At 53.2% G+C, this 13,756-nt stretch overlaps 1 protein-coding gene across 3 annotated transcripts in view; it reads right to left on the bottom strand.

Annotated features, from left to right (window-relative positions):
• CPAMD8 (C3 and PZP like alpha-2-macroglobulin domain containing 8) overlaps positions 1-12,033 on the bottom strand; it is a 76,192-nt gene extending 64,159 nt beyond the window's left edge. For all 3 annotated transcript variants that reach the window (XR_012063159.1, XM_072947437.1, XM_072947438.1), the window contains exons 1-5: positions 11,778-12,033; positions 8,670-8,821; positions 6,919-6,941; positions 1,754-1,919; positions 1,625-1,677 (exon numbers count right to left, since the gene is read on the bottom strand). Coding sequence is in view for 2 of the 3 variants with exons in the window: in XM_072947437.1 (XP_072803538.1) it covers positions 1,625-1,677; positions 1,754-1,919; positions 6,919-6,941; positions 8,670-8,821; positions 11,778-12,010 (627 nt within the window). In the remaining variant the exon portion in view is untranslated. The remainder of the gene's footprint in view (positions 1-1,624; positions 1,678-1,753; positions 1,920-6,918; positions 6,942-8,669; positions 8,822-11,777) is intronic.
• Positions 12,034-13,756: the final 1,723 nt, after the last annotated feature.

Raw genomic sequence — 13,756 nt, 5'->3', positions numbered from 1 at the left:
GTCCACTCAAAAACACACACATCCAGGACCTCAACACTGTCAGGGCCGTGGATCCCAGTATCCCACTCCTGGGGTCCAACTGAGCCTGAGGAAGGAAAGGCCAGTGGAAAAGAAGGTTCGAGCATAAAGACAGTCAGGGCAGCATCCCTGACAATGGCTGAAACCTGGAAACAAGCAAACATCCACCAGGAGGGGGTGGCTGGGTACGAAGCCTTCCTTGGGCAGGAGGAAGACGGGCACCAAGGGGAGTTTGCAAGGATGCATCAAAAACACGGGCATTAAAATATGCAATGAAAAAGTAGCGCAGAAACTTGGGATGATAAAAGCGAGACAGCACCCAGCGGAACTGTGCTCTAGGCTGGGACCCACCAGGGAACTTTGCGGGATTATTTTCCAGGAGCTGGGCCCTCTGGGGGTGGGGTCCGACCCTGCTCTGCTCAGTCATGTTCCCCAAGTGCCAGAGCGTGCTCGTGTCTGGCAGACGGTTAAGCACCGTACACGTGGCCCGTCGCGGTTCCCTCAACTGAAGTCGCCCCAGACCACGCTCCCATCTTTGCTATGTACATGTATAGTTTACTTAAATCTCTTCCTTTACAATCAACGTCTGAAAGCATCTCTTTGAAGCAGAATGCCAACTAATAAATACAGAAGAAGCCACAGAGTTGACAATATCACCACTTTGCAATCATCAGAGCAAGTTTTGATTCACGTAATTTTGGACTCATCTGTGGATGCTGGGAGTAGCAAATGAGCCCGTTGGCTGGTAACAGGGTGCCCACAGTCTCGAGTGTCCCCCACAGATTACTCACTGATTACCAAGGGGAAACAATGACTTTTCGGGGAAGAAACCGTGAAGACTCCACCTGAACAGATCCTTGGGCCCCTCCCCTGAAGCTCCTGAATTAAAAATTCTAAATTCTGGGGAGGCCCCAATAATCTGTGTGTGAACAAGTCCTGCAGGTGACTCTGCTGCCCCCTCCAGTTTAAGAATTGGGCTCCAGATCAAGACTTGGCCAACTATGGCCCTTGGGCTAAATCCAGCCCTCTGGCTGCTTGTGTAAATAAAGTTTTATTGGCACCTAGCCCAGCCTATTCATTCACGAATTGTCTGTAGCTGAGTAGTTTCAAGTTGCACCAGAATCCCTCTGGCCTGCAAGCCCGAATATATTTACTACCTGGACTTTGACAGGAAGTTTGCCGACCCCTGGACTCCATGACGGGTCTACAGGAAGCTATCTGTACTGTTCCTCCAACTTTTCTGTACATTTGAAGTTACTGCCAATTGAAGTAGTGGTTATATAACATCTTTCTAATAAACGTTAAATAAACGCAAGGTTATTAGGATTTCAAATCAGGGGCCATGGCGGGGCATGGAGGGGCACTGACCACTGGCAGAGGCCACTGGTACCCCTTGTGGAAGCACAACCACTCTTGCCTTTCTCTGTCACAAAGATGTCCCCCAACCTGGGTCCCCCCCAGGGAACATGGAGCCTCAGAAAGAAACTAGGAATAAAAGTAGAAATTGGAAGAGGCAGGGGAGAGAGACCAGTTGCTGATGGTGGCCCTGGACAGGCAGACCCAGGTGCGTGAGTTTCAGGCACCCAGTTTTAGAAGCTGATCTCACCTTCTCATTGATGGGCCTCAGGTCTGGGGTGACGGTGAGGATGCTGATTAGCACTGGAAGAAAGGAGAGAGGCGTGTGGCAGCTCCAGGCCGTGGCTGGCCCTCCCCCCGGCCCGCACCGGCCGCCCACCTCGGTGCTGGGGCCTGTACACCGGCTTGTCAGTCTGGATGAACACAGAGGCGCCCCGACTGTCCACGGTCACAGAAGTCTGGTTGTGGAAGAGGGGGCCCTCCTCCGCCCGCCGGCCGTGGCCCCACACCTTCAGGAGTGCCTGGCCCCGGAGGCCAGTGGGCACCTGCAGGCAGAGCACAGAACTTTGGGAAGCAGGTGTCACCCTGGAAGGGACCCAGGGGGTGTGAAAGCAGCATGGAGGTCGAGGACAGGGGTGCACACCTGGGGGCGACTGTGTCCCCCCACCAGGGGATACTTGGCAGTTTCTGGAAATGTTTTACTATGTTATGGCTGCAGGGAGCAAGTGCTCCCAGCATCTGGTGGGCGGAGACCAGAGATGCTGTTCAACACCTTGTGAGGCACAGGGCAGCCCCACAGCAAAGAATGATCTGGCCCCAAGTGTCAGCAACACCGAGACAGAGAAACCTGGTCTAGCCTAACATGACAGAGCCTGACACTGAAAGCTTGCAAAGATGTTCTCACCACTGCAGAGCTACAAGAATCATCTCCTGTCTTACCCAAATGCAGTCACAGCTGGGGAGCTGGCAGGGATGGAGACCCCAGACCCATCACATACATACAGACATATGAATACGTGCATGTGTGTATACATCATATATAGATATACATGCCTCTGTGCTTTGTCCCCCTGTAAACACTGCATACACGTTACACAATCCCACTTATACAAAATGTCCAGAGCAGGCAAATCCTTAGAGACAGAAAGCAGGTTAGTGGTTGTGAGGGGCTGGAGGGGGATGGAGCATGAGGAGTGACCGCTCACCGGGACGGGGTGATGAAAATATTCTGGAACTAAATAAGGGTAGTGGTTGCATAACATGGTGAAAGTACTAAACGTCACTGAACTGTCCACTTTAAAAATAGTTAAAGTAGTAAATTTTTTTTTTTTGCCACAGAGATGGAAAAAAAAACAAAAAGAAACCCCACTGCAGTCTTAAGGATTCTCCCCAGAGTTCAGATGTTTCTAGGGCAAAGTTTCTGACATTCAGGAGATGGAAGCTCCCCTATATAATACCACCTTACTATTTTTTCTTTTTGGGGGGGGGAGAGGGGCGACTAGCTTTATTTTATTTGATCTGATTTTTGATAGAGGTACTAGGAATTGAACCCAGGACCCTGTGCATTCTAAGCATGCTAAGCATGTGCTCTACCGCTGAGCTATACCTTCCCCTCCTTTATTTATTTATTTTTTTTAGGTGGTGAGCAGAACATCCGTGTGTGAGTCATAACCTACAGCAGCTCCTTTTGGGATTAAAGCAGACAAAACTCACAACTCCCCAGATGTGAACACCTGCCACCAGTGTGATGCTCAAGGTCATCCCTGGAAGCCTGGCAGGTGGACATTATGTGGTTGACAGTTCACATGGGAGCTACCTGTGGCCCCAGCTCCTAAGACCATCCAAATGTGGGGTGTTCCTCTTCCAGTTGTCTGTCAGCATCCACCCATGCGGTTCCCCAAGAGGTGAAAAGGTCCTGGTCACCATCACAGTGAACCACCATGCTAAGTGTTCTGCTGACTTAGCTGACCCGTGCTCACACCCACGTGCCCATTTTATGGATGAGGCTGGGGTGTGCCTGGACCCTCCATCCCTGTAGCGCCTCTCTTTGGTTGTCCCCTCCTGTCTGCTCTGAACAACATCAGAGAGACCCTGCCTGCCCCCTGCCACCCTCAGGATGGGGCTTCTCAGGCCTGTGGGGTCCCTCCTAACTACAGTTAACCTTCAGGACCAACCAGAGGATAAACCCCTTACTCTGATAAAAAAAAAAATCCTTATCTCCCCCTATTTTTGGAAACCTCTCAGCATCGGCCAAAGACATTCATTCAAGGAGGAAAAAGTCTCAGGCCACCGAGAGGAAAGGGGCATGGGCAAGTAGAAGGGAGCTGGCGGGGGCCGTGGGGGCCGTGTTCTGGGGGGCAGGGTGCTGGGGGGACAAGAGGCTGCCCCTGAGAACCAGAAGGATCGGATGTGACCTTTGGGAACATGAAGTGACTTGCCCCAGGTCTCAAAAGCAGTGAAGCCGCCATTTCTAATCAAGTCTCCTTAGTGCAAAGTGGCAGTCCTACCCGGTCCTGCACCTGCCAGCTCCTACAGGTCTTTCCGGAATGTTCTAGCCTGAGCTGATCCCACCCCCACCCCTGATCACAGTGATTCATGTTCACTCCATTAGCACCAGTGACAGCCAAGGGCTCGGGGACCAAGGTCCCTTGGGGAGATGACCCAGCAAAGTTGGCGTCTCTGGGATCTCAGAGCAAAGTGTTGGGTAGGGGGGCCCAGCTAAAGCAAGAGGCTCCCTGGGGCCAGCTGCCCTCTGGGAAAGGCCGTGTGGTGGGGCCAGTGCCACCGCAGGCCTGTCCACCACCCAGATGAACGCTCAGCACCCAGCCCCTCCAGGCCAGGGAGGCCCCTGGGGCTCTGGGTGTGGGTCCCAGACTACTGAACTCCGTGGGCATCTAAGTATACCCAAGAGAGGAGCCACCAGACTCATGGGACCTTCTGAGTTTCCAACACATTATTGTGCAGGTGGGTGATTGTGACCTTAAAGGCATGGTCCGCAACAGACACCCATGGATGGTGGGAATGGTATGATTTCTCTCAGAAATAGAGACCACCCAAAGCAGAGGAATTCAGGTGAGGGCTGACCCCACACCCTGGAACTCTCCCTCCCATCATTTATGATGACTCCTGGCTGACTCCACTCCAGGCCACTGGCTGTCTCTTGTTGCCACTTTCCTATCACAGGAATTTTGTACTGGCTGTTCCCTCTGCCTAGAATGCCCTTCCGCCAGATCCCTGCATGTCGATTTCTCCTGGTTTCAGCTCAGAGGGGGCCCTCCTGCTGTATAAAATGTGGCTCTACTTGCCCTCCTCAGCACTCGCTTTCTCCAACATATTTTAAAATAAAATAGAACACTTACTACTCTCTGAGGGGATCATATTCACATAATCGGGAGTTTATGGTCCGACCCACCCTTTGCCTGTCACCAGTAAGGCTGGTGGCTGAGAGCAGGGAACGTGTATGACTTCGTGCTTGGAACTTAATAGATGCTCAAGACATTTGTTACCAAGATGCACAGGTAAGTCTGAAAAAAATCTGAATAAAACAAACCCTGCGAGGTTTTAGTTAGGCTTTCTTGAAAGTCCCACCATGGGCCTCTACCCACCATCTTCGCTGCAGAGATAATAAGGGTGAGGCACAGACTAGACAGGGACCGCCCGCGGCAGCCAACACTGGGTCCCCACGGCACGGGCCTCCAAAATGTGTATACTCAGAAGTGCTCAGGTCCCCAAGGCAGGTAGGTCTGGGGAGTCAGCGGGAGGCAATGGGTTGGTTGGGGGGGGGGGTCCTACATCCACAAGAGCAGCTTCTCTCTTGTCTGATGCCCACACCATGGTTCCACAAGCAGTTTCTCAACCTTGGCACAACTGATGTTAAACAGACTGGATCGTCCTTTGCAGTGGTGGGGGAGGGGGGGCGTCCTGTCACTGCAGGGGGCTGAGCAGCATCCCTGGCCTCCACCCACCAGATGCCAGTGGCACCCTCACCCCCAATCACAGCAATCAGAAATGTCTCCAGATCCTGCCAGTGGCCCCTGGGGGCGGGGGGTAGAATCCCTCCCCACCCTACCCCAGGCACTGAGATAGGCTTAACCAGAGCTATTCTAAATGCTGAGGATCCCAAGACCCTTTACAGAATCTCTAGTCTAGTGTTAAGATCCCCTGACCCCTCTCCCAGAGTTATACGGCCCCTCATTGGTTTCTTACACAAATCCACAGCATCTGTCCTGTAAAGAGTGCCCCCTCATGTGCCGTGGCCCCAGATAGAGCATAATCTTAACTCCTGTCTGGGGCAGCCCTGCTTTCTGAGTCACAAGAAAACAGACTTGTTCATAGGAAGCCGGCAAGGGCGGCTCTAGCCTGTTTACCCCGGGTTTCCCAACTGTTGACATCTGGAGCTGGACGGGGAGGGGCCGTCCTGTGCACTGTAGGTGCATCTCTGGTTTCCATCCACCAGAAGCCAGTAGCAACCCCCACCCCCACCCTCCCAAGTTGTGAAAAACAAAAATGTCTCCAGACACAGTAAAAACCACCTCTGGGAGGGAGCTCTAGAGAAAGAATTCTAACATTGACAAGAGGGCAGGAAGACTGCAGCCCTACAGCAATTAGCCACTAATGAGACATCCCATTTGGTGGAAGAGGAACCACCTCAGACTTCAGTCTGATTACCAGGATAGGGCATATTATAATTTTAAATGATTGTCCATTTAGCCCATCCTTGCAGGGACTCCTTTGCGCATCTGGTAAACGTTAAGGACTAGCTAACCCAGAAAATACAGACAATTTAAGGGCTTACGACCGCCTTGAAATCCAAGGATTCCAGTTTAAAAACCCATGTCATAGAATTACCTACATGCAGTCTGGGATGTAAAATAATTTTCAAGTAATAATATTCAATGCCAACAAGGCTGTGGGAAATTTGGTTTCTAATGGACAGCCGGTGGTGCCATGCTGTGTCTTCTACGACAAAACGGGACCCAGCAAGAGGACTGGATCCTGACCTGGTAGTTCCTCTTTCAGGGTGCTCAGCCTGAGGCAGGTATCCAGAATGCTAATACAGCTTTACACACAAAGATGCTGTCGACTTTTGGATTACATTATCAAAACCCTGAAAACAAAAATCTAATTGTGTACAAGTGATGTGTGTGTGGTGGGGTGGGGGGGTTGTTAGTAAATTTGTATATAAAAAAGATGCAGTAGGATGCTTTTTACAATAAGATGCAAATTACAATATAGAGACTTGGACACATGGAAGTATATTTATGCAATGTGTTACGAGAAAATCCCAGGAAAGACCACAATATACCCATTAATTGCAACTAAGAAAGAAAATGTCTTTACGCGGACAAGGATTTATGGGAAATGTGAAAATTATGCGTGCTGAGATTATGGGTGAGTTTTCCCCTTTTCTGAAGTTTTTCTTCATTTTTTTTTACATCACCATTATTGATTTTTCTCGCAACACATGCAACTTCTCTTGTTCCATTCCAATTCAATTCTTTACTTCCAAGGTAGAGTTTCTGATTTTAAAAATTCATAGCTTACCTTGAGTTTGATTGTCCCTTTATCTAAAAAATGAAAACAAAACAAGAACAGTTAAATTAGGAGCTGTGTTTTCCTGCCTCCCTGAGCTGCAGCCTTACTAATCGGGGCTTTCTTAAGCCAGAAGGATTTTCTGTGGACAAACACACACCCTAGGTCATGCTGGTCTGGCCTGGGCTGGGTTGGGATTGGCAGAAGTGAGAGGTTTCCTCCAAGCTGGCCAGGACTGAAGACCAGAGAGGATGGACAAAGCCGAGCTATTCAGGGGAAAGTTGGCCAGCCTGCATACTTAATTCACTTCACCCCTGGCCCCTGTCCAAGGTAAGCTGTAAGGGGAGCAAAGAGAAAACTCCGGGGGTGAAGAACAAGGAGGAGGGTGGAGAGAAAGAAGAGGAGACTGAGGTTCCCAGTGGACCTCACTCCAGTGGATCTAACTAGTCTCCCATCAACCTTTTAGTCTACCCAAACTGAGTCATTTGTTGTTCTGACACCTGTCCAGGCTCTTTGGCCTCCAGGACTTGATTACGAATCCACTACTTTTGCCTCCCTGTGTCTATTCCCCATTTCCTGCTAACATAAGCCAATTTCCTTGGAGGAGCCACCTGCCCAGCTCCCAATTCATGAGTCTTGGTGGGGCTCTGCTCATCTCTCTTGGGACTCCGCGCAAACCTACACAGACCTTGTCCATAGCCCTGGTGATTGGTTCAGAGTCAAGCACGTGATCCAAAGTGGGCCAATCAGCACAGGCCTTCCCCTGGTCACAGTGATTGGCTGAGTTGAGCACATGACCCAACATGGACCAATCAGCATAGGCCTTCCCCTTGGTTACAGGCATTGGTTCAGGGTTGAGCACATTCCCCAACCGGGGCCAATCAGAGGGAATCCTGGAACTTTCCCCAGAGGTCCCACAGCTGCGACTCCCTCCGAGCTTTGAGGAGACAGAGGCCCACCCAAAGTGGAGCTGGGAGACTCGGCCAGTTATGCCAGTCGAGTCTTCTGAGAGCCCATAAACTCTCTGATGCTGAAGCCAAACTGATTTGGGTTTCAGGACTGGCCCAGGGAATCGAGACTGCCTACACTCCTCCTGTACCTAAGTCCTTCTAGTTTCCCTTCAAGCTGGTCTCACCCACGTATCCCCAGGGGACAGCAGCTGCCTTGTAAGCCTTGAAGGCCTGACATCTTCTCTCGGCACCTCTTGTGGCCACACCACACTCTGCACGAAGCATGATTTACCTGCCCTGCTAATTACAGGCCCTGAGGCAGGGGCCTGCCCTTGGCACTTTTGTCCAGGAGGCCAGCGCTGTTGTTATCTGAAGTTTACGGAGGGGATGGGGAGAGGCTGGCTCAGCGCCTGACCTCAACTCAGTGGCAGGCTGGCGGTGAGCCCAGATCTGGGTCTAACACCACAGGAGTGCTAGAAGCTCAACGAAAGGTCTGGGAAGGTCACAAGATTCCCTCTGGGCCCCCTTCCCACCTCCAGCCAAAGCTGATGTGAAAGGGTGCCCAGATCTGCGCCCACTGAACCTGAGCTGCTAATAGTGCACTCTGATTTCCTAGACTGGGCAGGTGGCCGTCCCTCCTGGGCCTTACTCTCTCCACCTATAAAGTGGGGAGAATGCAACCCGCCCTCTGACCCCTGCCAAGGTTCTGGATGTTGGGTGGGGAGGAAGCAAAGCAATTCCAACACTGCCTGAGCCTTAAAAACCACTTTGCAAAGGGAGAGGAAGCCCTGGTCAGGCACCCCAGGGACCTACCCAGGATGGCTCCCTGGGTCTGCGCCACCACCTCGCCCTGGGCCACCAGCTGAGCCTGGACCATGACTTCCCTTGGGGAATTAAAGATGGTCACACTGATGACTTCCTCCACTCCTGAGCGGAAGACAGAGGGTGCGGCGATCAAATAGCCCCTGCAAGAGAGGAGAACCACAGTGAAGGCCAAAGGCTGTCTGATCCACCCCTAGCCTCACTATCACCCGGCTGAATCAGGGTGCACCCTGGGTGGACTCCCACCTATGCCTGATCACACTGACAGCACTGCCACTTTGTGTGTCCTTGAGGCTGTTTACCTCAGAACCCATAAGAATCTGGCTTCTCTGGATCTACCCAACACCATACCCCACTTCGATCTCTGTATTATGGCCTCTGGTCTCTTTTCTCAGCTCCTTCTGCCACAGGACATTTGCACATGCCACACCCACAAACTAAAACACTCCCCTGTAGGCTGAGTAACTGATAGGATCCCCCTTCATCCTCAAAGACACCCTGTGAGAAAGGCTAACATCTCTTACTTATGAGTCAGAAAGGAAGCCCCAAAGAAGCCAAGTCATGTGTCTGAGTCAGTAAGAGACTAGGATATAAACCCAGGCAGCTAGACTCTGGAACCCAGTAGAAAGAAGCAAGGAGCTTCCTGCAGTATTAATTTTAAGACCAAGACCCTGAAAACAAACTAAATGGCTTGAAACAGGAAAAGCACCACGTACAATGGAATCAAAACAGCCCGCTCTTTCTGAAAATCCTCAGCTTGACTGTGAAGACATTTCTGAAAGAGAGGTGTCATTATCCCACCTTCCAGGTGGGAAAGCTGACCTTGCAAAAGGAGAAGAAACATGCACCAGATGACACAACTAGGTATGAGAGGGCCCCGGGGTCCCCTTAAGGTACCTAACCTGGAGTCCTAGGTCCTCCCCACCTGACCTCTTGCCTCCTGTTATTCTGCAGCCTCCAGTGGAAAATCACAAAGGTTCATCCAGAACCACACGACCTGCTCACAATGCAATGGCAGATGCCAAGGGCCTGGCAGAAAAGGCAGCATGATTTCAACGGTGCAGAACTACAAGACCCAGAAGGGAACAGGAGAAAGGGAAAACATGTGGGGACACCCATGCTTCATACATGATGAGCAGCACCAGCTCCAGCACTGATCAGAGGGGGCAACGCCCCTAGGGTCCTCTGTGCAGTGTCTAGCCTCAGCAGTGCACAGGGCGTGCAGTGATCCTGGGTACGTAACTGTACTGTCCGGAGCACGCAACCACCCCAGGCACATGTTATGCACTATCTGACTCCAATGCTGCCCTGCACAGGCAATGACCCCGAGTTCCCGTGTGTCCTGCCCCACCACAGCACCGAAATATGGCCACCTCCAGGACAGAATCTTTCCATCTGGCTCCTAGCTGACCCTTAGGGCCTCCCACATAGCACCTGCTGAGTGTGGAAGAACATTTGGAGGAAATACACTAAACTGGTTTGCCTTTTCCTTGGGCACTTTTAAAGCCCTTAACAGATCCGAGTCAGTGCGTCCACCCAAAGGCCCAGAGAACCTGACGGGACCAAATTAACTTTCCTTGCAGCTCAGGAACTGCAGCTGCTGGAGCGCTCACCAGCCGATCACTGTCTACCTGATGCACCTCCTGGCATCTGGGCTGACACTGGCTTCTCCTTTGGTCTTGGGAGGTCCCATCCTGGGAAAGGTGGTGTTTGGTACAGTGTAGGCAGTATTGGTCTTAAAACAGTATGCAAAGCCATGGGGCTTTCTGGCACCAGAGATTCCTCACATAAAAACCACACGGATCACAGAAGTGGGTATGCAGGGCTATTCCTAAAACAGGATCCTACAGGCTGGTGGGCCATAGCTCTGGCTTAGAGGCCAGCTAATCTGGAACCCTGGGTTGATCATTGTGTGTCTCCCATCACTGGGGATTCTATTTCACGCAACAGTAGGTAAGATCCCAGGGCAACTTTAGTCAGAAACAAACATTCCTGAGAACTGCTTAAAACGCTGCAACACAGGGACTCTGAACTTGGTCCTTATCAGGCATGGTCTCTCACCGCAGGTATGGTCATGCTTTGTGGTAAGGGGCCATCCTGGGCATGGCAGGATGTTTAACAGCATCCTGACCTCCACCCAGTAGATTCCAGCAGCATTGTCTCCCTCTAGACATGACAACCAAAAATGCCTCCAAACATTGCCGAATGACCCCAGGGAGACAAAAATCGCCCCTTGGCTTAGAACTGCTATTCTAACAGAATGCCAGCTGGAAAGCATCAGGACAAAAATTGGCCATTTCAGTTTCACAAGGTCCAGGGGAGGTAAATCCCATGGCTGGAATGGGAGCATGGTGTCCCAACTTTTCAAACTGCAATCCAAAGAGCAGCGCTGGAGATGCCTCCGCCCACCTAGTCTTACTGCTGACCTGCTTTCTGGGAACTCCTATACAAGGGCTGCTTGAACAAGGCTCCTATCGGCGGGGTTGGACCCAGCGGCTAAGCTGGGGAAGCCGGAGGCAGGGCTCCTGAGCCCCACAACCCCGAAGGGCTCACCCAAACTTGGCAGGTCTAGGAGTATTCCCTAGGAAGCCAACTCATGGGAAATTCTCCTTAGCAGCCAGTTAATTCACCTCCTCGCTGTGTCGACCCACCAGAAGCTGTGTAAGCAAACTTCAAGAAAAATGTGTAAGCAAAACAAGCATTCCCTCCCCCCTCCCCCCATCACCACCACGCCCTCTCAAGTTAAACGGAACGGTAGGTCTCTCCTTTCAGTTCTCAGCCAAGACACGCATCTCTTACCTTCATGCCACGGGCAACTTGAAATTGCCACCCAAGAAGACAGCCTTGGGCGAGGCGGGGTGGGGTGGCCTCGCAGCCTTAGCGCTGACGAGTCCCTGCACCTCAACGGGGCCACTTCTGAAGCCTCAGGATTCCCCCTTCCCAGTCTGACCCACGGGGATTGCGGGGTCAAGGCTCTAGCGCCGCCCAGCTCGGAGGCTGTGTGGCCTTGGACAGGTCGCTGAATCTCTCTGAGTCAGTCCCCGCGACCCCCACCCCGCGGAGGCAGCCAGCCTCTCCGGTCGCCCCGGGGCTACTCACGGGGCCTGGGGCTGCGCAGCGCGCACGCTGTCCCGCGGCGACAGCAGCAGCATTAGGAGCCAGAGCAGCGGCCCGAGCAGGGCGCCCCACATTTTCCGGCTCCGGTGGGGCGCCGCGCCCCGGGAGGGGGCCGGGCCGGGGCCAAGCCAGGGCCGGGGTCCGAGCGCGGCCGTCGCCGCTGCGCCGCCGGGGGCCCTTTGTTCGCAGCCCCCGCGCCGTGAGCCCGGCGCCATGCGCCCCGCTCCGCGCCCGGCCAGGCTGGGGCAGCCGGGGAGCAGCCCCCTCCCCGGACCCGCCTTGTCCCCGGGCCCGCCCCCGCCCGAACCCGCCCCGCTCACCCACTCCCGGCCGCGCCCTCCCCGGCCTCCTGCCCCGCCCCCTCTGCGGACCCTGCCCCGCCCCCGCTCCCTTCCAGGGACTCATCCCCTCCGCGGACTCTCCTCCACTCCCTCCTGGGACCCGCCCCGCCTTCTGCCCGGACGCACCCCGGGACCCGGCCCATCCCCCTCCGCCTCCTCCGACACAACCTGTACCCCTCTTCACCCCCACAATCTGACCCAGCACTCTCTCTGAACCCGCCTCCTCCCTGGACTGCCCCACTCCAACCGCCCTGCTTGGCCGCCTCCCCTCGCACTCCCTCCCTCCATGGACCAGCCCCGCCCGCGCCACCCTGGGCAGCGCTGTGTCTCCGCGCCGTCTTCACCCCACACCCAGCAGGGCGCCCCCGTCCTCACAACGGCTGCCCCAGCCTGGACCCGGCAACCTATACAGTGCACGTGGTTTGAGGAGCTGAGCCCTTTGGGGAAAATGAGGCTGGCCAGGAGGCGAAACTTCCAGACCCGCAGCTGCTCCCAGGCGCCTGACTGCCAGTCCTCATTTTCCTCTCCCTACCCTCGCCATCCACAGATCCCCTAGGCCAGGCCCCTCCAGCTCTGAGCCTCCCTTTACCCTCTGGCAAATAGCAAGGAAGAGCTAGCTCCCTTCCTTCTCTGAGAGCAGGGTGCCTCCTCCTGCCCCTCCCAGTGTGCCCAACTCAGCGATGGCCCTGCTGTGGTAAGTCCCTCTGCAGGGGGTGAGACCTCTTTTTTATGTCATGTCCAAATCCTGTCCCTCTTCAAAATTCCTTCCCAGCTGGCCCAGGTGGTTCCTCTAGTGAGGACCCCCACCCCCAGGTACCAGGGCCTAACATCTAAAACTGTAGAGTGGACCACCCAGTCCTCCTGTCTCAAATCCTGACGGCTCTCTGTTTTTCGAGATTAAGTCCAGACTTGGGCTGCCCTGATGGCTCCTGCCTCCCCCTAATTCCTAGATGCTCTGTGCCAACCCCTACTGCCTGCCGTTGCTCAAACTCTGCCCTCCTCTTTTGCCTGCTGAACTGCTCCTTCCAGAAACTTCCCTTGCACCCTCCCTGCTCCCAGATACCATGGGTCCTCCAGGCAGCATACTCCATCAGCCCTCTCCACAGACTTCGGGCCAAGCCCTGGGCAGGCAGTGGGGACTTCAGGACAGACAGGGCCTGCTGTAGCAGATGGTTGAGGGGGCTGTGCAGGGGCTGGCATGGACTGGGGGTGCTGGGGCAGCATTCACCTTCCCCAACAACAACCAAAATGGTATGTGTGTGTGTGTGTGTTTGTGTGTGTGTATACACATGTACATATCATATACAAATTCCTGGTCTGGCAGAGGTGTGGGCAGAAGAGCACCTAATAAATGACTAGAAACTGGGTGCTTAAGCTACAAGAATTTAGACCACAAAACTTTAGAATGGGAGAAAATATTTGCAAATCATATATCTGATGAGGGATTAATATCCAGAATATATAAAGAGCACCTATAGCTCAACAACAAAAAGCAAACAACCTAATTCAAAAAAAAGCAAAGAATCTAAACAGATATTTCTCCAAAGATATACAAATGGCCAAGTGCATGAAAAGATGCTCAGTGTCACTAATCAATAGGGAAATGCAAACCAAAACCAC

This window comes from Vicugna pacos, chromosome 22 (assembly GCF_048564905.1).
Source record: "Vicugna pacos chromosome 22, VicPac4, whole genome shotgun sequence".
NCBI classification, from domain to species: domain Eukaryota; kingdom Metazoa; phylum Chordata; class Mammalia; order Artiodactyla; family Camelidae; genus Vicugna; species Vicugna pacos.
This window is presented reverse-complemented; position numbering and strand designations above follow the sequence as displayed.